Raw genomic sequence first — 23,668 nt, forward strand, 5'->3', positions numbered from 1 at the left:
TCTTGAGCCTCCCTTTGAAATCTTCTGTTCAGCGCTTTTACGTGATCCTTTCTTCTGTTCCCTTTAGCTGCTCTACATTCAAGACCAAGTTTTAGAATCTCTTCTGACATTTATTTTGGTCTTTTATTTCCTTCCTGTCTTTTCAATGACCTTTGCTTTCTTCATATATGATGTCCTTGATGTCATTCCACAAATCTGTCTTGGAAGAAGTACAGCCAGAATGCTCCTTAGAATCGAAGATGGTGAGACTTCGTCTCACATACTTTGGACATGTTATAAGGAGGATCAGTCCCTAGAGAAGAACATCATGCTTGGGAAAGTAGAGGGTTAGTGAAAAAGAAGAAGATCCTCAACAAGATGGACTGGTAAGCGGCTACAACAATGGGCTCAAATACAGCAACAACTGTGAAGATGGAGCAGGACCGGGCAGTTGCTTTAAGAGTTGCTATGAGTCGGAGCCACTTGGACAGCACCTAACAACAATAACATCCTACTTTTAAATTTTCAATCTTCTCTATTTAAGAATTTTTAGCTCAACTTTGTCTCTACTTTCAGCTTTCTATAGTTGTAATTTTTAAATCACTGATATTCTAATATTTTGATTTCTAGTTTAATCTGGTCTAACCTTCTTAGCCACCTTTTTATCTTTTTAAACCACCTTTATTCTCTATCATTACTTTTTTCCATAATGGAAGTTAAGAAGCGAGCTGGAGTTACACAAAAGAACGGCAAAAGAGAAGTTCATGTACCAGGAGAGGCTCTCAGGTGTTTCTCCTTAACTTTGGTAACACATTAAGAGGTGCTAAGGTTCCTAAGTAGCATCACTGTGAGAAAGCAAAAAAGCAGCACAGAAGTCAGGTCCCTGGCACCACTTTTAAACCACTCAGCTTCAAATCTACTGATGCAGGTAAAAATGGCTTACCTTACTTCCAAACAGGGTCAGGATAATTTCTCTCAATCTTCCTTTTCTTAATTCAGGGGTGTGTGTGTGCACGTGTGCATGCGTGCGTGTGTGCATGCGTATATATAAACTGGCTGGAGCAAGGGTTATTCCAAATAAGATTTTTAAAAATAGGTCAACTGAGCTAAAAAATGCTTTTAAAGTATCATATCCTATATTTGGAAACTCCAGATGGGTACAGAAACTAACAGTATAAAATAATTCCTACATCATGTTCCACAATGGCAACTGTCCAAGAATTTAGTTAATTGGGATCTCTTACGTAAGGGCCCACTAATGTTGGCTTTCCAGACATGAGGGGATGTTTATCTCTGACTGCCTTAAAGAAACCTGGATTTTTAGAAAATTATTTCCTAACACTCAAGATCTGAGCAGTTTTCTCTCTATAAAATCAAAACTAAACTTGTTGCCGTCAAGTGAGATGTCAGAAAAAAGTACAGTCAATTCTACTATAAGGCTTCTTTTGAAAATACAAATTTGTTCCAATGTGATGAATATATTAGGAAAACAATTTGAGCATAAGGCAAATTTCACATTTGCTTATTCACAATTTCATCCATAAAAACACTAGGTAAATGCAGGAAACTACACCCAGCTGTACCAAGCCTTGTAAGAATACACAAAACAACACACCTCAGACACTACCAGCTACCTCAGTTAATGTGTTGTGAGCCACACAACCTTCTATCCAATTTCAAATACCCTCCTTCCATGTCACAACAGCTCACAAACTACAACTCTTTCAGCACCTACTTCCACACACAAAGTAAACTGTCATATTTTTTATAGTATTTATATACTTCTTACCCATCTGACACGTTACTATTTCTGCTAATGTTTTATTAGGCTCCTATCTTTTCAATGAAGGAGCCCTGGTGGCGTAATGGTTAAGCACCAAAAGGTCAGTGGTTCAAACCTACCAGCCACTCTGTGGGAGAAAAGACCTGGTGATCTGCTCCAGTAAAGATTTCAGCCTAGGAAACCCCATAGGACAGCTCTACTCTGTCCTATTGGGTCACTATGAGTTGGAATCTAATCGATGGCACACAACAACTTCTTTTTAAATGGGTCACTGACAAAGTTTGTGTGTTGTGCCTCTAATTTCCATTTTCCCCATAAGCCCTGTGACTTTTATTGCACAGTGCAGTGGTTTTTCAGAATTGACATTATAGCAGAATTGACTGTATTTTGAACAAAGCAAGCATAGACAGTTTACTATTCTTTCAATCAGTCATAAAAGGAGTGCTACACAGTACAGCTGTCCACTTGATGTGATACGAATCTTCCTGCCAGTAGTGATGCGGTTCCCTAGTAAATGAGATGATAAGCTTCAACATGCAGATGACAGAAGGTGGAGAAGGCCCACCTGAAGCTACTGAGGACAACAAAACTGTTTTCCTAATGATCAAGCTTTAAGACAGTGGTACATTTTGTCACATTCAAATGGCCAAATCAGGGCTCTGTAGTTAACAATACTGTTTTGCCTTTAACAGAATTTTTGTTTAGTGCCTTCAGAACAGCTACCAATATATTGTTTTAATATGGTAGTGATCTTGATTGTGACTATGAAAAAAGTTGGTCCAGAAGTGCAAAACTAAACAAAATGCCCAAAACTGGAATTTTGTTTATGTGTCAAAATTATTTGCCTAAGTATGAGTTTGTCACACATGAATTATTCACATTTCAATTAAGTCTACAAAAAAGAAATCTTACTTAGCCTAGAATTTTAAACAGTAGTATCACTGTTCTGTGGTAAGCTACTTCTTAGACGCTACTTTATAAAAACTTCTTGTTCAGAGTCTTCCGAGAATAAAACAAAGAAACCAATCTATTTAAGATACTTACTTTAATTTTTTCTGCTAAAGCTGATGTTATGTCAATTTCTCTTTCTCCTTCATCATACATTTGAAAAATAAGATTATGCATAACATCGCCTGCTATCCAATTAACCTCATCCTGATGTTTGATCTGGATTGCCTTTTGTCCTTCCACACTGAATATCTGCAGTCTGGCAACATGGCTACTGGGAAGCAACTTAATAGTCTTCTCAACAGCAGCCACATCTTTACAACTCTAAGAGGAGGGAAAACACAACACTGAGTGACATCTGTATTGAAAACATTGTCTTTGGCTTTAATGGTATATCTTTTAAATTGTTCACAAATTTTAGTTTCAATCTTACGCAAGATCACCTTACAGAATGTTCTACTCACAGGTTTGGTAATTAAAAGGACATTGTACTATTAATAATTCCACATTTTATACTATCAGAGATTATAAATAATGACAGTGGCCACATTTTTAAAACCAGAACCAAGCACATTTCAACTTAAAAGGATTTCCTTTCACTTATTTGTGAGTTTACTTAAAAGTTCTACAAACTTGTGAAATTTGAATCACACATCAGTGTCAGTGACTAGCATTTATCAGTAAGAATAAAGATGTAAGATATTAAGAACTTTCAATAAAATTAGAGACAAACAGTTGCCATACAATACATTATGGAATGATGTTAGGTTAACTAAGGTTAGCTAACATGCTCTCTCACTTCCTAACAGATTGGGATAAGTGGACAAAGTGACTTACAACCACAGAAGGGCTCTAGATGTCCTGAAAGCTGAGCAGGATCAATATACTAGCATATTTGTAACATACTGGCACATCACTGTCCCACAGACTTAAGAAGAGCTGGATTATGCTACATAAACTGGTTCTAGGCATACAAAATTAAAATATTATATCATTATGTCACAATCCCGCTAGAGTGCATTCCAGAGGATACACAAAATTCCAAAGAAGCTTAACCTTAAAATACCTTTACAGTGTTACATAACTCATATCTCCTTCTTTGTCTAGTTGCAGTCACTCCTATGAAAGGCCATCCACATAACTGGTGATATATTTGAAATTCCTACCTCACAGACTACTAGGCAAATACCCCGTGCTCTATTATAAGCATATCTTATTTGACTCCTTAAACTCAAGAGTTACTGTCTCTGGGACACGATTTGTAACTGCATATTACAGGATACATCTTGGTCACTATCTTAAGTGAGCTGGATTTTTGGTCTCCTGAGTGTTGCTGCTCTGTAGTATTTATGTAATTCCTAATGCTTGTTACTCTTGCCTCGAAGTCCAGATTCTTCCCTAATTCCTGACCTTCTGCAAGATACTATCCTCAAAAATGTCACCCTCATTATTGTATAGAGGAAATGTTTAACAAATATTTGAAGATTATCAAATATAATCAGCTCCGAAAGAACTAGAATAAAGCCAAGAGTCATCTCATTCTATTAAAAAAACAAAAGCCATCTTTTATCCTCTTGAGGTTCAAACTATGTTACTAATTGATGAATGATTAGTACAAGAGTGTAAGCTAATCAACTGATTAGGTTATTCATTTTCTACCATATCAATTATTAAGAAATCACATTTAAGTATTTTACTTCAGTTACTTGTTATCCCATCCAGCAACCCACGGAAATGAAGTGCTTACAGCACCCCCTCCTGTGTTAGTCTCAGCAGCAGCTATGATGCATTTCCAATAAAAAGTATCTCCAATAAAAAGCACTTTACACAGAAATCCCTTTTTGTGAAATTGCTAATAAGAAAGTATGTATTTACAAAAATTACACACACAAGTTAAATGTGTATATATCTTTCAGTGGTGGGAATATTTACCAAACTTCCTAAGAAATAAACGTAAACTACAAAAAACAAAAGTATAAAGTAAAACTGATACTTAAATGATACATTCTAATATAAGAAAAAAAAATTTTTAGGAAAATGCAAATCAATAATAAACCCACTGCTGTCGAGTTGATTCTGACTCATAGTGACCCTATAGGACAGAGTACAACTGCCCCATTGGGTTTCCAAGGCTGTAATCATTATGGAAGCAGACTGCCATGTCCTTCTCCCGTGAAGCAGCTGGTGGATTTGAACTGCTAACCTTTCAGTTAGCAGCCGAGCACTTTAACCACTGCGCCACCAGGGTTCCTAGTTATTGTAAAAGGCTTGACCAAGAAAGTTATTAATATTTGATATAAAAAGTTAAAGTTATTCACTATACAATTTCATGTTGCCTCTTTCCACCTCAAATACTTCATTTTCAAAAGTCAAATAACTTTACATAAAATATTATAAAGCTGTTAAAGAATATTTCTATGAAAACTGAATATGATTAATAAATAACATAACAACTTACCGGTATTTCAATTCTTGCTTTAAGTGTCTGGTCTTTTTTAATATTCTGAACTTGAATTGCAGGTCCAGTTAAAATACTAGTTCCAGAACTACTGCAATCCACAACATACAGTGGCAGGTTTGGAGCACCAGAAAACTATCAGAAGAATACAAAATAATTTAAGACCCCAGTCAAACATAACTGACTACTCAAAGAACGTTATTCAAAATTTCAAATAATTCACTGCAGCTATTATTTCTGTCTATAAATTGGCAAATTCTTAATAGAACTCATCAAAATTCTAAGCAATTTCTGAATGAAAAGAGCAGTTTTCTATAATGCTAAAAATTGGGAAAAAAACCAACTTCTTCAAACACCATTCTTTTCTAAACACTACTTTTTTCTTTTTACTTATCTATCTGGGTTTTCCTTTCCTTTTTTGTGGTCTTTAATCCACCTCCATTCCTCCCCAATCCTGAGACATTACTACCATGCTGATCATAACTGAAATATTTCATCTGAAATGAGAGGGATGCAGTCAGGGAAGGAAAGGGGAGGAAACTTTCGTCCATAAATTTCGTTATGAAACTAGGTGTAACTGGCATCTTTATTGGCTTAGTGATAGTGCAGACAATGAAATTTCTCCACAGAATAACCATTAAAGACCTAGAGACTAGGTGAAGCCTACTATAAATTAGCTGAAAGACGTAGTCATTGCCATTTACTAACCTGGGACTCAAAACAAAATCTACATATTTTTAGCTTATAATAAGCTTTTACCTTACAATGAACTATCAGTTTTGGTTGTGCTGTTATATTGTCTGATTCATCCAAAACTTCCACCTGAAATGGGAAAGCTGTTCCATTTTCTATTACTAAAATTTCAGAGTCAGGTTTTACTTTCAATCGACGAGGGGGACCTACCAGGAAATTATATAGTTAAATACAGATTCAGGTGTCAAAGACTGAATTATTGAACTATGAAAAGAAACAACTTTAACATTTAAAGTTTTAATGATATATTATAAATAATGCCAAGAAAAAAAATAAGCAATGCCCATGTTTAATCATTTCTCTCCCCAAAATGCACAGATTCTATACATGATCAGAGTTGTCCCAATTATATAAAATGTTTGATGTCTAGGTTTAGTTTTATGCTACAAGTTACAACATCATGGTAACTCATGCTAGAAAAACTCTAAACATGTAAAACCTTAAAAAGACGATGAAAGAAAAAAGTAAACGTTTATTAAACTACTTTTTTTATTTACTGTCTTGAACTTTTCACAGCAACTGAATTCTTGGGCACCTAACTACACAACTGTTTTAGATGATAGCACTTAAAAGATCAGTGCGTGTAATGATTTATCCAGGTAATTGTCAGACTGCCCACTACGTTGTGGTCATAAGCAACTTAGGGCCCAAATTTCCTATAAGATTAATAAAAGAGAACTTACGCTTCTGTAGTAAGCTGCCCTGCGTTTCACCATAAACACTGATATTTTAAAACTCAATTTATGCTAAATACTGATAACACAAGCTAACAAAGAACTGTTCCTGGAAATATTTATTTTACTTTATAACAATAACATAAATTTTTATTTATTATTTACTTTATGCCAGGAACAACGAACTATTTTCATATAATTGTCACAATAATCTCAGTGAAGAAAGTACTGTTTTTATCCCCATTTTACAGAAGAGGAAACTGGGATCCATAAAGATTAAGTATCTTGTCCAGGTCACATCGTCAGTAGGTGGCAGCATCAGGTTTAAATCCTGGTTTGTAATTTGAGATCGCTTGGCCTTTATTACTGCACAGTACTACTTCCTACTTTACCATTTTCATTTTCAAATTCCAAGAACATGTAAGAATTATCTGGTTACGAAGAATTTTACCACTCAAAAGCATACTTTTTAGGAGACTTTCAAAATAAAAACAGAACTAAGTGTTTATAAATACCTAACAGTTTCTTCTCACAGTTCTACTACTGTGCCAATTTTTGCTTCTTTATCAATTCATGCTTGAGGGAAACCTCAAACTATCAAATCTCAAAATATCAAATCTCAAAATATCAGAGCTAAAGCTTACATGCTAAGCACTGTTCCAAGTGTTTTACCTGCACAGGCAGTACTAACTTTGCATGGCACCACGGTAACAAAACCCCCCACATATTGGGACTATGTCCTCAATTCAGTTACCATGGAGCTGTGTGAAGTTGAGGGTTGCCTGTATTAACTCATTTAACCCTCACAACAACCCGTATGAGAGTAGATATTATTACCTCATTTTACATGCAAGAAAACTGAAGCACAAAACAAGTTTGCCTAGCTCTTAAGTGTCAGAGCCTAGATTTAAATATTCTGTCTAATTTTAATACAATTTCATTTTTAAGTTGATATCGATTTGTAAGTCATTATCAAAATAATTTAATATAAATGGCATTAGAAACTTATCTTCTTAAAATACGAAATAATTATATGAACAAATGGTAAAGGACAGACCCAGTTCTAGTATAAACCTAGTAAGTACATCCCTAACAACAGTTCCTCAATATATTTTCAATACTCAAATTTTTCTTTTCAAGTGGTCATTTCTGTCAGTGCTATGTTTGACATTCAAATGTATTCTCAATCCTTATACCCAAACCCAAACCAAACCAAAAAACACCACCTTTTAAAGTGCCATTATAATTTATCATAAGAATATTACTTAAAAGGTAAATATTAAGAATATTTCTTAAAATAATATTACCAGGTAGTAATCTAATTTTCAAAATCTGTGAGTCTTCTTTTAAACTTGGCAGAATAACCTTGAGATTAAAATTCTGTTGAAAAGAAATTTTAAAAATTAAACCCAAGTCCTAAATAAGTAGTTTATCACCTCAATTCCAATTTACTTTTCCTTTGTATTTTCATGTCATTATAGAAATCTACTCTGCAATTATAAAAATTTTAAAATCATCATACATATGTATATAAGAGATGTAGAGGGGAAAATGGACTTATATTGCTTCCTTAGAGACAACAGTCTCTTCAAATTCAAAAAGCATAACCTCTGAATAATTATTATAATCAGGATAGGCATTATATGAAACGTAAAAAAAAAAAAAAAGTGGGAGAAAAGAAAAACAAAAATCTAAAAACCCTGGAACAGAAAAATACTAGTAGAAAAACTGGAGAATTAAGTTTATAGTTTAGTTAATAGTATTATAAACCAAAAAACCAAACTCATTGCTGTTGAGTAGATTCCAACTCATAGCGACCCTATAGGACAGAGTAGAACTCCCCCACAGGGTTTCCAAGGAGCAGCTGGTGGATTCCAACTGCCAACCTCTTGGTTTAGCAGCCAAATGTTTAACCACTGCACCACCAGGGCTCCAACGGTATTATATCATTGTTAATTTCTTAGTTCAGTTAAGTGTGTGATGGTTATGTGAGATGTTAACAGAATAAGCTGGGTAAAGAGTACATGGGCACTCTCTTCCCAACTCTTTTGTAAATCTAAAATTATTCAAAAATAGAAGGTTTACAAACATCTAGAAATCTTTTTAATAAATGTATCAAATCCACAAATTTCAAGTTCTTTTTCCAGAAAAATCTGAATTCAGAAAGATGTATAGAACTCAATCTTTAATTTGATGTGATTGTATAAAACAGGGTACAGTACTTAAAAAAATCCGCATGCTCTATTTTAAATATATCGATAGGCAAAATGGTTAAATATATATAGAAGGTAATGATATAGTGATTTTTGAAAAGTTAACATATTACTTAGTTTATTATTAGTCAGTATTCCCTTTAGTCATATAAATCTATTACAACCAGGTATCGTTGAGTCGACCCTGACTCATGGCAACCCCACGTGTGTCAGAGTAGAACTTTGCTCCACAGGGTTTTCAATAGCTGATTCTTTTCGCCAAGTAGATTGTCAGGCCTTTGAGGCGCCTCTGGGTTGACTTTGAACTGCCAACTTTTCAGTCAGCAGCCAAATGTGTTAACTGCACCACCCAAGGACTCCATATAAATATAGTAGCTGCTTTACATGCTTAACTGAAAAATTCTCTCTTGTGCCTAACTGAAAAATTATCTTATTGGAATTTATGTCTTCAACTTTCCTAACCTTAACTCTCCCCAAACACATCCCTTTAGATAGAGAAATGCCAAACCAATTATGTTGAGAGAAGTGAGTTAACATTTCATGTTTCTAATTATCTTTTTTGTTCAAAAAGAGAAAAAAAAGGGATGGAAAAACCTGGGAAGAAAAAAGAAACAACACAGTACTGGATAACTGCTGAAGAAATAGCTTCAAATGTGAAGACAGTGGAATGAAGATAAAGAAGACATCTGAGAAACATTTAACTCATAAATATTTAACAAACAACAGTAGTGAAGGGTGCTGATTTTTCTTACAGATGTAACTGGTAAGTTAGGTGCCATGATCCTGCTTACTCCCCAAGAACCCAACATTACTGTCATCTTGTTGCAAAATTATGTCACCCAATTTTAAATCTCCAATTTCATTTTTATCATGTAAGAAATAAATACTTAGTAAGTATTATATTTATGTACAATGCTTACCTTGCCTTGACAAGAGTTTACAGGGCCCTTAGCTGTAACACCTCGAATTACACAGTTTGGTCCGTTTGTTATCTCTTCATAATGTAGAGACAAGCCGCTGGGGAAAAAAAATTATTTTTTTAACTTCCCCCCATTGTTTTTTCATACCACTGACATGTTTAATTCATCTAATAAAATAATATTTTCAAATATAGAATGAAATAACTGAACCAAAGCAAATTTTCATGAATCTCTTTTACAAAGACTATAATAATTGATTCAATAAGTACTGAGTATTGATAAATGACACTAATCGGCTAAACACTTCAGAAGATACAACAGATACAATGTTAAATTTAAAACTACATATATTAAATTAGTAAAGATATAAGGTAGGAAATAACAGAAAAGACAGGAAGACAGGAAATAACAAATAGACCATGTATATAAGCATAACCTGCTATAGCACATTAAAGAAAAGCAGACACCCAAATAGGCCAGGTTTTTGTTTTCGTTTTTTTTAATAATATTTTATTGTGTTTTCGATGAAAGTTTACACAGCAGTTTAGGTTCCCATTCAACACTTTCTACACAATTTGTTCACTGACATTGGTTACATTCTTCATAATGCATGAACATTTTCATTATTTCCATTCTGGTTGTTCTGTTTCCATTAATCTAGTTTCCCTGCTCCCTTCCAGTCTCATCTTTGTTTTAAAGTAATTGCTGACATTTGGTCTCATATAGGTGATAATTTTTAAAAGGGCACAATACTTATGGGTGATATTATTTTTTGGGACAATTTGTTATTTAGCTACAAGGTGGACTCAGGAATTAGTTGAAATGTGATTTTGTAGTAACAAGTTTAAAGCATTCCTGAAATAGACCCTACTTTAAAATGTTATATATGGCTAGAAGTTTGGTAAGTGTTTTATATAGGACATTTGTGTCTATTTATAACTCAAAGTGTAAGACATCTATTGTTCTGTGTGCCTACATGGGTGGAGGCAGGGCACACCATCTTAAGAGATTTGGGATCAGGATTTTCTTAGCTTGTTCTTTTCAAAATGAACTGGGAAACTCAGTCTTTTTTTCCTATGATTTTGGGACTCTAAAGGAGTCCCTGGGTGGTGCAAACAGTTAACATACTCAGCTGCTAACCAAAAGGTTGGAGGTTTGAGTCCACCCAGAGGTGTCTAGGAAGAAAGGCCTAGTGATCTACTTCTGAAAAATCAGCCACTGAAAAGTCTATGGAGCAGTTCTACTCTGACACACACGGGGTCACCATAAGTCAGAGTCAACACTATGGCAATTAAAAAAAAAATACATATTGTGTTTTAGGTGAAAGTTTACACAGCAAATTAGGTCACCATTTAACAATTTTTACAGAAATTGTTCAGTGACATTGGTTACAACTTTCACAATGTGTCAGCATTCTCATTATTTCCACTGTTTGTTCTGTTTCCACTGACCTAGCTTCCCTGCCCCTCCTTGCCTTCTCATCTTTGCTTTTGGGTAAATTGTTGACCGTTTGGTCCTATAGTTGATTGTTTTAGGGAGTACATTACTCATGGGTGATAAGTTACTTTATAACCCATAAACCCATTGCTGTCAAGTTGATTCTGACTCATAGTGACTCTATGGAAGAACAGAACTGCCCTATAAGGTTTCCAAGACCGTAAATCTTTACAGAAGCAGACTGCCACATTGCTCTCCCACAGAGCCATGGTAGGTCTGAACTGCCTACCTTTCGGTTAGCAGCCGAGCACTTAACTACCATGCCATCAATCTATTATTTGGCTGAAAGGTGACCTCCAGGAGTGGCTTCAGTTCCAAGTTCAAAGGGTATCTTAGGGTGATAGTCTCAGGGGTTCCTCCAGTCTCTACTGGTTCAATAAGTCTGGCCTTTTTTAGGAATTTGAATTTTCTCCCATTCTATCTGGGACCTTCTATTGTGTCCCTGGTCAGAATGGTTGGTAGTGGTAGCTGGGCACCATCTAGTTCTTCTGGTCTCAGGCTAGAAGGGGCTGCAGTTCATGTGGGCTGTTAGTCCTGTGGACTAGTTTCTTCTTTGCTTCTCTGGTTTCTTTAATTCGCTTTTGCTCCAGATGAGTAGAGACCAATAGCTTATCTTAGATGGCTGCTCGCAAGCTTTTAAGACCCCAGATGCTACTTACCAAACTAGTAAGTAGAACATTATTAACTATGTTGTCCCCTAAGACTATGGTCCTAGAGTTTTTAACCCAGTGAACCAATCCCATGAGGTGTCTGGATATGTCCAGGAAGTTTCTGTAACAATGTGCTTTATTACATATATGAATACATATGCAGCACATTCAAACATCTACATCCATATGCCTACAGATACATGTACACATGCATACACCTGTACTCGCATATGCCTTCCTATACACATATATGCATACATACATACCTATGAAATCACACTCATTTTTTGGTTATTACTGTTGTTGCAAAATTGTGTACGTTACAGCATAAACTGAAATTGTCTCTTATTCTTGCATACTTCTTAGTGTCATTTGCCTGGGTCAAGTTGTGCAGACTTCACCCATACTCGATACCACCTTTTCCATCACCAAAAATAACAAGTGTCTACTGTAGCGCAATGAATTACTTAATATATGGCCCTTTTAGCCATGCATGGTCTTATAACTCCCCACATAATCACTGGGAGGGACTATGCAAATAAGGTGCTTATGGCACACCAAGGGGATTAGACAGCTTGCTAATAATGCAAATAAGGTGCATGGCACCCTTGTGGAGGTGGAACCCTAATGGGATTAGTCAGTTTTGCCATTCCGCCAGGCTTAAAATGAGCAATCTTGGTGGCAGGAAGAGGGGACCTCACTATCACCAAGAAAGAAGAGCTAGGAGTGGAGTGCATTCTTTGGACCTGGGGTCACTGTGCTGAGAACCTCCTAGACCCAGGAGACAGAGAGAGAGAGAGAGAGAGAGAGATGTGACACCAGAGACGGTGAAAAGCAGCAGCAGAGAAATGGCGGCAGCAGAACCAAGAGATCAGCACAAGAAGGCACAGTGGGTTTTCCAGCCCATGGAGTGATGTGGCTACAGTGGGCGTGCTGACCCACAAGCAAGTGTGCTCAGCGTCTTCGGGCCAAGGCTTACTGGCAGAGTAGGGTGCCTCTGAGCACTTACTGGTGGAGCAAAAGAGCTTTGTTAACACTTGCAGGGCAGAGGCCAAGCAGTGGGACCGAGGGGCTGAGAGGCCTGAGTGCATGCAAGGCTGAGAAGCTGTCCTGACCAAAAAACTGCATCCTGAGTCGTTCCTGATCCTGAACTGTAACCTGTTACTCCTCTAATAAACCCCATAAATGTGAGTACGGCCTGTTAGTTGTGTGTGGCCATTGCAACAAATTATGAAACCAGCAGAGAAGCTGTGAGTGCTGTGGGAGGGATGGCTGGTGTGAGAACTGGTAAAAAGGCTGGAGGGTGCAGGTATGTCTGACCACCTCACAGCCATCAGCCTTGGACTTTTGATGCTGATAATGATTCTCCTTCCCCCTTGTGAAGTTAGATGAGGAAGTCTGACACCCCAACACCATTTTTTACATCTACTATCTAGAAAGTGATTCCCCCTCCCCTCCATCCTTGGTAACCATCAAAGAAAGTTGCTTTCTGTATGTATGCCTATTCTTGACTTTTTATAAAAGTGAAAACCAAAAAACCAAAACTGCTGTCGTCGAGTTGATGCCGACTCACAGTGACCCTACAGGACAGAGAAGAACAGCCCCGTAAGGTTTTCAAGGCTGTAATCTTTATGAAAGCAGACTGCCATACCCTTCTCCTGGGGAGCAGCCACTGTGTTCGAACCACCAACCTTTTGATTAGCAGTGGAGTGCTTTTATCACTGTGCCACCCAGGCTGCTTTTATAAAAGTGAGACCATACAATATTTTCCTTTTGCAATTGACTTATTTCACCCAACATAACGTCCTCTAGAGTCATCCATGTTATGTTTTGTGAACTCATTATTCTTAATAGTTGTGTAGTATTCTGTTGTATGTATGTACCACAATTTGTTTATCCATTCATCCAGTGATGGGCACTTAGGTTGTTTCCATCTTTTTACTATTGTGAATAATGCTGCAGTGAAGATGGGTGTGCATATGTCTATTCATGTCACTGCTCTTATATCTCTAGGATATTCACCTAGGAGAGGGATTGCTGGATCATAAGGTATTGCGATTTCTAGGTTTTGAGAAAGCACCATACCATTTTCCATAGTGGTTGTACCATTTTACAATTTCACCCACCAGCAATGTATGAGTTCCAATCTCTCCACAACCTCATCAGCATTTATTTTTTTCTGCAAACAGGCCAGGTTTAAGGATGTCCTCAGACTTTGCCACACTCTATGAGCCACAATCAGCTGGCTGTACATCAGAATCAGTAGGGCAGTGATTCTCAAATTAATGGTAGGAGGTGGGACCCAATGCTAGCCCAGGTCTCGTAATCATTCATTCCGGGAAAGACTTCATTTTATGGAGAGGAAACTTACACTGAAAGCCTTGAATAATGGATAGGATTTCTATCAGGGGAGGTATGGGGAATAAGATACTATAAAGGAACCAAAGAGTCTCTTCTAGGAAGCGGTAGCAATGTTACAATTTGGGAATCAGGTAAATACTTAAGAATCCATTGTTACTTTCTGAAATAAAATTAATGCATTTGATGAACTATTGATACATGCAGCAAGTTGCTGATGAATCTTAAAGGCTGAGTAAAAAAAGCCAGTCTCAAGAGGTTACATATTGTGTGGCTCCATGTAAAAGGCACTCTCCAAAAAACCCCACAGAACAACTGAAAACAGACTTGGTTGCCAGGGATTAAGGGTTGGAGGAGAATATAACTACAAAGGGTGGTATAATGAAGTTTTTTTGGAGTGATGGTCTATATCCTGATTGTGGTGGTGGTTAAAATTCTTAGAATTACATAAGAAAAAGTCAACTTTACTGTATATTAACTAAAAGAAAAATAAAGTCTTTGGAATATAGGCCACATTAAGTTGAATGCTGCGAAACCAGGTTCAAAAGGCAATTCGGAGGTAGATTTGAAGGGCCTCATGTGTCATACTAAAAAGTTTAGACTATAACTTGTAGGCTACAATGACCCATTCAAACAGTCTTCAGAAGAAAAGAAACATGTTTAATTATCTATGTTTTAGGAAATTAACACTGAAACTAATCCAGAATATTAATGAAGACTAAGGAATACTATATGTCAGTGATCATATTTCCTATATTTCAAATTCTAAAAAAAATTTAAAACCAATTTTTTGTACATAATGCATTCTGGGGACTTTAGACACTCACATGATAAAAAAAATCTGGTACTCAAGACTGACACAAATAGTAAGATGTGAGTATTAGCTAATCTTGAATATTTCAAAACTATTTTTAAAACACCCTGTCATTACCTCTTGGGGTAGAATTGCCAGGAATAGTCATTTTCTGCTTTTTACATGTTGATTTTTTTTTTCTAGTAATAAACACGAATTAGGGAGCACTGGTTGCACAATGGTTGAGCACTTGGCTGCTAACCAAAAGGTCACCACCAGCCGCTCCACAGGAGAAAAGACCTGCTGATTTGCTCTGGTAAAGCTTACAGCCTAGGAAACCCTGTGGGGCAGTCCTACTCTGTCTTACAACGTCACTGTGAGTCAGAATCAATTCAGCAGCACACAACAACAAATACGTATTAAGTTCTTATTTTCTTACTGATTAAAGTTAGAAAAGAATCAAGCTTCTGTAAAATCATGATGCGATCACTTTCTGGGATGATGGACATATTTCATTTATTTTTTGTTTTGTTTTTTAACTATTTTTAAAAAATATTTTATAGAGCTTTCGGTGAAAGTTTATACATCAAGGTAGGTTCCCATTTGACAATTTCCAAAACACAAATTGTTCAGTGACATTAGTTACATTTATCACAATGTTTGAACATTCTCTTTGTGTTCTGTTGGTTTCCTTCCCAGTACTCTAGTTTCCCTGCCCCTTATCTTTTCATCTTTGAGTAACTGTCTCATGTTGATGGTTTTTAAGTAGTGCACCAATATTCCTTTATTTTGTGTGCCACTCTGCTATTTTGCTAAAATGTGATCTCAGACAACAAGCTTGGTTCTAGGTTTAAAGAGTGTCTCAGGGTGATAGTTTCAGGGAGTCCTCTGTTCTCTACTGTTTCAGTCTGTCCGGCCTTTTTTTTTTTTTTTAAGAAGAATCCGAGCTCTGCTCCATATTTTTCTCCCATTCTATCTGGGACCAACTATTGTGACCCCAGTCAGACCGGTCAGTGGTGGTAGCCAGGCACCATTTAGTTCTTCTGGTCTCAGGGTAGATGAGGTTGTGGCTCGTGTAGACTTGTTTCTTCTCTGAGCTTTTGGTTACCTGCTTACTGTTTTGTGCTTGGTGAGTAGAAGACCTACAGTTGTGTCTTAGATGGCCACTCGCAAGCTTTTAAGACCTCAGACACTACTCACTATATTAGGATGCAGATCATGATTTTTATGAACTATGTTATGCCAACTGACTGCACTGTCCCATGAGACTATGGTTTTCTGGGTTTGAAGGCTTAGGACCAATGTTGGAAGGCATCTGGTTATGGATGGGCATATTTTAAATCTTATGTTGGATGGTCGTTACACAGGTGTATACAATTGTCAAGCCTTATCAAACCGTACTTAAGATCTGTGCATTTTGTTGTATGTCAATTATTGCTCAATTAAAAAAATAACTTCAGTCATTTACCAATCTATAATCCTGGACTAGTATATGAATAAGAGTGCACATCTTTGACATGGGGAGGATGGCTGGTGTCAGAATTGGTTAATGGTTGGAGGGTGGAGGTATGTCTGAACTCTACCTCATGGGAATCATCTTTGGACTGATCCTAGTCATTATCCCCTCTGAAGCTAGACAGGTTTTGATGATACTATCATTACCACTAGAATTTTCTAATTGGCATCAGGAATGGGATTTGTTGCAATGGCTCCTGACTCACAGAAACACAAGGTTTTGGAGGAAAAAGGATGAACAGGCATGGGATGAGAAAATTTTGATTCTTGGATGGTTATTTTGGTTCCTGCTACCCATAATGGCTAAAAGAAAGTAAGAGATGTTATGCTGCAGCAGTGGGTAGGAAAGCTGCAGCAGTGGGTAGGAAAGCTGCATCTGCAGTGGCTTGGGGTGAAAGTCCAGCAGGCTAAGCAAGATGATTGATAGCGGGACAGGGTCTTCTGTTTCAACCCAGCCAGAGACCTAAGGTCAAACGCTTACAAATGGGTAAGATAGTGAGAGGGTGGAGAACAGAAGACGAAACTGGAATGTTTAAAAAGGTTATATGTTTACCTGAAGGTACCATATTTGTCTCAGTGAAGGAATGTTTTCCCTACATGGTATTGTAAAACAGACCTGAATGTAAGATGGAAATGAATATTGGGTATTATAAAAAAATGGAGAGCATGTAACGCTGCCCTTCAGGCAATTCTGGATTGGATAAGCTAAAAGGGGAAATATTAAATCTGGCTTATGCCAAAAGCCTGTGATATCAGGAGATCTGTATTTGAGAGTACCATGAAGACTGAAGGCTTGAGTGAGCAAACTGCTGTTTGGTGAACGAACAGTAAAAGGATGTTCACGTGGGGCATAGCCCTAAGGAATCTGAAGGGTGTGTTGAATAGGACATGTCAGTATCCATCAGAAGAGCCCCCTTCCGGGACTAGAAACTAATGGAAGCTGGAGAGTAGACAGCTTGGTATGCTTACTTGAGGTAACCACCTGGGTCCATGAGATGAGTGAAAGTGGAGAGATGCAGCAATAAAGAGATGGCGTGAGTTTGGACAAGCTCCATTGGCACCTGGTGACCTAGCCCCAGAGGGCTAGGGATAAGAGAGAGAGAGAGAGAAAGGGGCTGGTTGATCTAAAGTGCAGGGTGGTTCATGGACTTCCAAGCATATGACTAGTATCCACTGACCTAGCTTGGATGGCTAGGGATGAGCTGGCCCCAAATGAATGGGGATGAGATGACCTGGCCCCAAGTAAAAGGGTAGAGAGAGAGAGATGTTTGACACCGTGAGCTGTTGTAGATTGGTGTAATTTGATGGCTTGCCCCAGACTGAACTTTGCTTATAGATGCAGATGCTAAAAGTTCTAACCAGAACAGAAGATTCTTCAGATCAAGGAACATGCTTGTCTCCTCATAGTACTGGTTTGGTAGGGGAGCAATTTAAACATTGGCTATCTAAAATGGGGGGAAATAAAGGCACGAAGTGGTGGGCTTACACACTTTCGTAAGTATGTTTACACTCAAAATGAGGGGGACAAGGGAGCAAACAGATTCCTCTTTTCCTGATGGGTCAGGGGAAGAGAGGGTAGGGGAACATGCTGATCCAACTCAGTTGTGACTGTTTATTTTAACAGGGTTAATTGTGATTATAAAACTGTAGTTGTAATGGAAACAGTGGACTAAGAGGGAGGCACTGCTGGACTGGAGTACAGTGCCCAAACCTAATGTCCCTTAAAGGTTTTGTTATGTTGCTACCTCGAGCGGGTCAGAACAAAGAAATAATATTTCTCTAAGTTAAATTTTATCAGAAGCCAGAAAGGGTGAAGCCGAGACAACCTTTTGGAAAACCTGACCAGATCAGACTGACACCTGCAGCAGACCTGAGTGGCTGCTACCTGGGTGACCTCACCCTGAGACTCTTTGCTCTACTGATGACCTATTTATTAATGACTGATTTGGACTGGTAACATGTATGTAAAAGAACACATGGTGAAAAGGTCAGAGGGTGGACTATGGTGAAACGAGTTCCTTTATGAGGGCTTTTGCCTCGGTTCTTTAGAAAACCAGTTTGAGAGATTTCCCCCCTAAACCCTGAGGAGTACATTTGCCCTAGTATTCTACCCCAGAGAGTTTGTTACTTTTGTCCAGGTTGACTGGCATTTTGTGGGTAAACTGTAAACAACTTGTGGTTTGACACTTTTTGTCTGGTCTTGGGATGAGCCTGCCCTGTGACTGGTATTCACCTTGCAGGGACTGGTCAATAGACTCTGCAAATAAAGTGGGCATCAGTTTTGGGGTGATCCTGGTCATTATCCCCCCCTGAAGTCTGACACTACTACTATTACTACCACTAGAATTTTACACAGGCCTTATCAAACTATTTGATTCTTTAAGCCATATATATAAATGAATTATTTTTTAAAAATTTAGATAACAGCTGAGAAAAACAAAAACACCAAAGAAACTCACTTAAATGGTCTTCATTTTACTGAAGACAAATTGACATGGCCATGCCACCAAAATAAAAAAGTCCAAAATCATAAATATCACTGTGTATGTATGACAGAGACTTCTTATGTAAGAATAGCCTATCAAGGGAAGATGAAAGATATAATAGATAATAGGTATAGGCGGATGCACTAATATTTTTCCATTTGTGGTTAGACTAGATATTTTTACTGTTTTATTTTTTAAACTTGTTTAAGTATTCAACTCTTCCATTGTTAATATTCAAATTAACATAATATGTCAAAAAAGACAAGAATGACTTCTTGCAATTTAAGGGAACACAAAACTATGTTCAAAATATTCATTGTAAATATATTTTTTTAAAAACTATGTACCGCTTTTCAGGAACTTAATGATGGTGTAAATCTAGACATAAAACTATATACCACACTAGTCTGTGAGCTTATGTGAATATGTCCTTATTCACTTCTATATCTCCAGCCAGCAAAAGTGCCTGGAATACACTGCATGCTCAAATGATTGAAGTGTAAACAATTCCACCAAAAAGGGAACACACACACACACACACACACACACACACATCAAAAGATAGCATACACAAAAATTGGATGCAAAAAGACAAATTTGGCAGGCAGTGCAAAAAACAAAGCAACACAAAACAAAAAATTTAGCATTTCTACAAAAGCAATTAGAAGAAGAAATACAAATAGGAGAAGAAACCTAATTTGTGCCCTTGAGACTGATCAGGGATTTCTCCGTAGGCACCTCAAAAAGAGGTAAGGGTAAATAATGAACATTCTCAATGACATCTTGCTAAATTTCTCAGAGTTATTTCTTAACACCACATTTTACACAAATAACATGCATCTTCTATGTCTGTTTGCCAACGGTGCCCACCCCCTGCGAGGTATTTCTGTAAGCACGTGATGCTCATTTTTTTGTTTTTTAAACAGCAACATATAAAAAAAATTGGCATAGCAGTGCTTATGAAAATACCTCACGAGGGGAGGGCGACGTTGGCAAACAAACATAGAAGGCACATGTTATTTGCATAAAAATATGGCATAAGCCGATAACATTACTCCAGAGGGCTATTAATACTATGTAAAGGTAAGTTCCAAGGAAGGACCTAAATTACCATATAACATTTATTCCTATGGATTTTAAAGCAAAACAACATAAACTGCATTGGCAAGTTAAAAACCTACTAGCAGGTAATACCACTAAGCTTAACTGGCCATACCTTCTAAGCAAAACAACAAAGTAACTAGTGGTATTACTAGCAGGTGGAATTGCCAGGAGAATACAAGAGCTTTAGTCTCACCTAAACATCTTCAACAATAAATTAAGTCAAAATAGTCAGTGAAAAGGAATTTACAGATGATACTGTAATCACACAAGACAGCTTAGGGGCTAAATAAAGTGCTAGATACCATAAAATTCATTAAGCATTTTAAAAGGCAACAGTGAAGTTAATAAGCACACAAGAACAATTAAACCTTAATTTAAAAAAAAGAATCTTAGCATATATGAAAACATAAATACAGTTTGATCCTTCAAATTACCTTGCTTCAAGAACTGGTTGAATATCAGTTACTAGTTGACTGGTATGACCAAATTCATCCTGAAATTCCAGAGGGATATTGAAAGGCACTCCAACACGAAAAGGAGAATCCAGAAGACCAAATGAAAATTTCTCTGGCTTACCCTCTTTAACAAAAAAAAAGTGAAAATGAAAAGCAAATATAGAGGTCATAAACAGATCTATTTATATATGGGAAATCCGACTATGATAAAGATGGCATTTTAAATCTGCAAAAATTATATACACTGTATCGACAATTCACATGAAAAAATAATGAAATTAGATCTTTATCTCATACTACAAATAACAGTAAAATTCTATAGATACTACAGATAAATGTGTTCTTAAACTATGAAATTATTAGAATACAAAATATCTTTATAACCTCATCACAGGAAAAAACTTCTAAAGCAAAACACAGTAACAACTAAAAAAGGATGTATTTGACAAAGTTTGAAATTTCATATAAGATACAATAAATGAAGTAAAAAAATGCTCCATATGAAAAAATACATGCAACAAAGGATTAAAATCCAGAATACATAAAAACCTTCTATAAGCCAAAAGCTCTCAATGTGTGGTCTATAGTATCAGCTATCTCCCAGGAACTTGGAAATGCAAATTCTTGAACTCACCTCAAACCTAATGAATCAAAAAATCTAGGGGGTGAGTTGTATTTTAACAGGCCTCCAAGATGATCCAGATATACACTCCAATTTGAGAACCACAACTTTAAACTATTAAATAAACAGGTTTTCTTAAATGACATACAAACGCTCAATACATAAAGGCTAGAAGAGGTACATAGACAAGTAATAGTAACAGTTTAACCACCAAACAAAACCAAACAAACCCATTGCCATCCAGTCGATTCTGATGCATAGCAACCCTATAAGACAAAATAGAACTGCCCCATAAGGTTTCCAAGGAGCAGCTGGTGGATTCAAACTGCCAACCTTTTGGTTAGCAGATGAATGCTTAACCACTGTGCCACCAGGGCTCCAGTTTAACCACCAACCAGGCTAAATAAATAAATAAGTCAGCCACAGATGAGCACAGGGGAACCTGGAACTCTCATACTCTGCTGGTGAGAGCACTATGGCACAACCTTTTTGTAAGGCAACTTGACAGTAAACATTAAAAACGTTAAAGCACACACACTTCTACTTCTTGGTATACACCTACAGAAATTCCAGCACACATTATTCCCCCCATATGGCAATGTGGTTTGTAATAGCCAAAAAAAAAACGAATGTTCATGAACAGGAAACCACTTAAAATACGGCACATCCATACTATGAAGTGTGTTCCATAGCTATTAAAAGAAATCAACAAGAGGTAGATTTATATGTACAACAAGGAACGATCTCCAAGGTGGTCTTCCTTATTAAAGACAACAAGGTGATCACAGACATTTAGATCAGCTCTCTCCAAAAACCCTGTAATAATGACAGTACAAGGTGATCACAGGCATTTAGATCAGCTCTCCCCCAAAACCCTGTAATAAAGACAGCACAAAGATTTCTTTCAAAGAGGCCTAAACAAAGAATATAAAATAACAGTAACAGAATTTGAAAGCTGGAGAGGATCTGAGCAAGTGTAACGAACTGAGCAGAAAGGCCCAAGAATATCAAATCCTCAGTTACCAATAAAGCAAGCAAAAACCAATCCAATTCACACTATGCTGTTAGGTGCCATCAAGTCAGCACTGATTTACGGGAACCTTAAGTACAACAAAACAAAATGTTGCCTGGTCCTGAACCATTTCCATAATCATGGTATGTTTGAGTTCACTGGTGTGGTTACTGCTGTCAGTCCATCTCACTGAGGGTTTTCCCTTGGTTTTGCTGAACCTCTACCAAACATGATGCCCTTTTCTAGCTGTTGGCCTTTCCTGATGACGTGTCCAAAGTTAGTGAGCCAAAGTCTCACCATCTTTACTTTTAAAAAGCACTTTCGTTGTATTTCTTCTAAGACTGCACTGTTCCGTCTTCTGGCATTCCACGGTATATTCAATATTCTTTGCCAACACCACAGGATGAATACATCAATTCTTGTCTTCCTTCTACACTGTCCAGCTTTCGTATGCATGTGAGGCAACTGAAAAGACTATGGCTTGGGTCAGGTGCACCTCAGTCATCAAAGCATCATCTTTGCTATGTAAAACTTAAAAGAGGTAGCCTTAAAGAAAAATCAAGTCCTGAAACATGCTACAAAATGGATGAACCTTGAAGATACTATGCTGACTGAAATAAGTCAATTGCAAAAAGAAAGTATTGCATGGTCTCACTTATCTGAGATAACAAGGATAGGAAAACATAGAGACCAATGATTACTCATGATTACCAGAGGTGGAAGAGGGGAGGGAGACAGGGACTATTCTCTGGCAAGTAGTGAATTTTTATCTATGTCGATGGGAAAACAGACATCGACTAAGGGTAATGACTACACAACTTGACTAACATAACTGATATAACTAAGCTGTGCATCAGAAAAAAGGAGCGAAATTGCAAATATAATGTTATATATAATTTTACAACAGCAGCAGCTCTCCTCCTACCTCCCCAAAAAAGGGCTGCATGTGTAGATGCTACTGAGGTACAACAGAACACCTCATGGGATTAAACTTCTTGGTTCAAACATTTAGGGTCATGGTTTCACGGGTCTATTCAGTCAATTGGCCTAACGTTGTTTTTAGTTTCTGTTCTACCTCCTAGTTCGGTGAGTAGTGCCCAGGGTAGCTTGTGAGTGGCCACCCAAGATACAACGACTAGTCGCTATTTGCCTGGAGCGGTAAAGAAGGAAACCAGGACTGAAGAAATGGACTGCATATCTAACTGCCTCCATGAACTACTTCCTATGCCATGAGACCAGAAGAAATGGATGGTGCCTGGCTACCATTACTGACCATTTTGATCAAGGACCCAATAGATGGATCTCGATCAAAAGGAGGAAAAATATGGGAACATCAAATTTTTTTTTTTTTTTTTATATTTTATTGTACTTCAGGTGAAGGCTTACAGAACAAATAGTTTCTCATGAAACAGTAGTACACGTTGTTTTATGACATTGGTTAACAACCC

The 23,668-nt window shown here is 37.2% G+C and overlaps 1 protein-coding gene across 1 annotated transcript in view; it reads right to left on the minus strand.

Moving 5' to 3' along the window:
• The window catches only part of SMCHD1 (structural maintenance of chromosomes flexible hinge domain containing 1), a 140,084-nt gene that overhangs the window by 67,073 nt on the left and 49,343 nt on the right, over positions 1 to 23,668 (minus strand). Inside the window, exons 19-24 of the mRNA XM_023742898.1 lie at positions 20,566 to 20,710; positions 9,729 to 9,825; positions 7,903 to 7,975; positions 5,928 to 6,067; positions 5,169 to 5,303; positions 2,807 to 3,034 (exon numbers count right to left, since the gene is read on the minus strand). Of these exons, the coding sequence (XP_023598666.1) occupies positions 2,807 to 3,034; positions 5,169 to 5,303; positions 5,928 to 6,067; positions 7,903 to 7,975; positions 9,729 to 9,825; positions 20,566 to 20,710 (818 nt within the window). The remainder of the gene's footprint in view (positions 1 to 2,806; positions 3,035 to 5,168; positions 5,304 to 5,927; positions 6,068 to 7,902; positions 7,976 to 9,728; positions 9,826 to 20,565; positions 20,711 to 23,668) is intronic.

The sequence above is a fragment of the Trichechus manatus genome, unplaced genomic scaffold (assembly GCF_000243295.1).
Source record: "Trichechus manatus latirostris isolate Lorelei unplaced genomic scaffold, TriManLat1.0 scaffold00222, whole genome shotgun sequence".
NCBI lineage: Eukaryota > Metazoa > Chordata > Mammalia > Sirenia > Trichechidae > Trichechus > Trichechus manatus.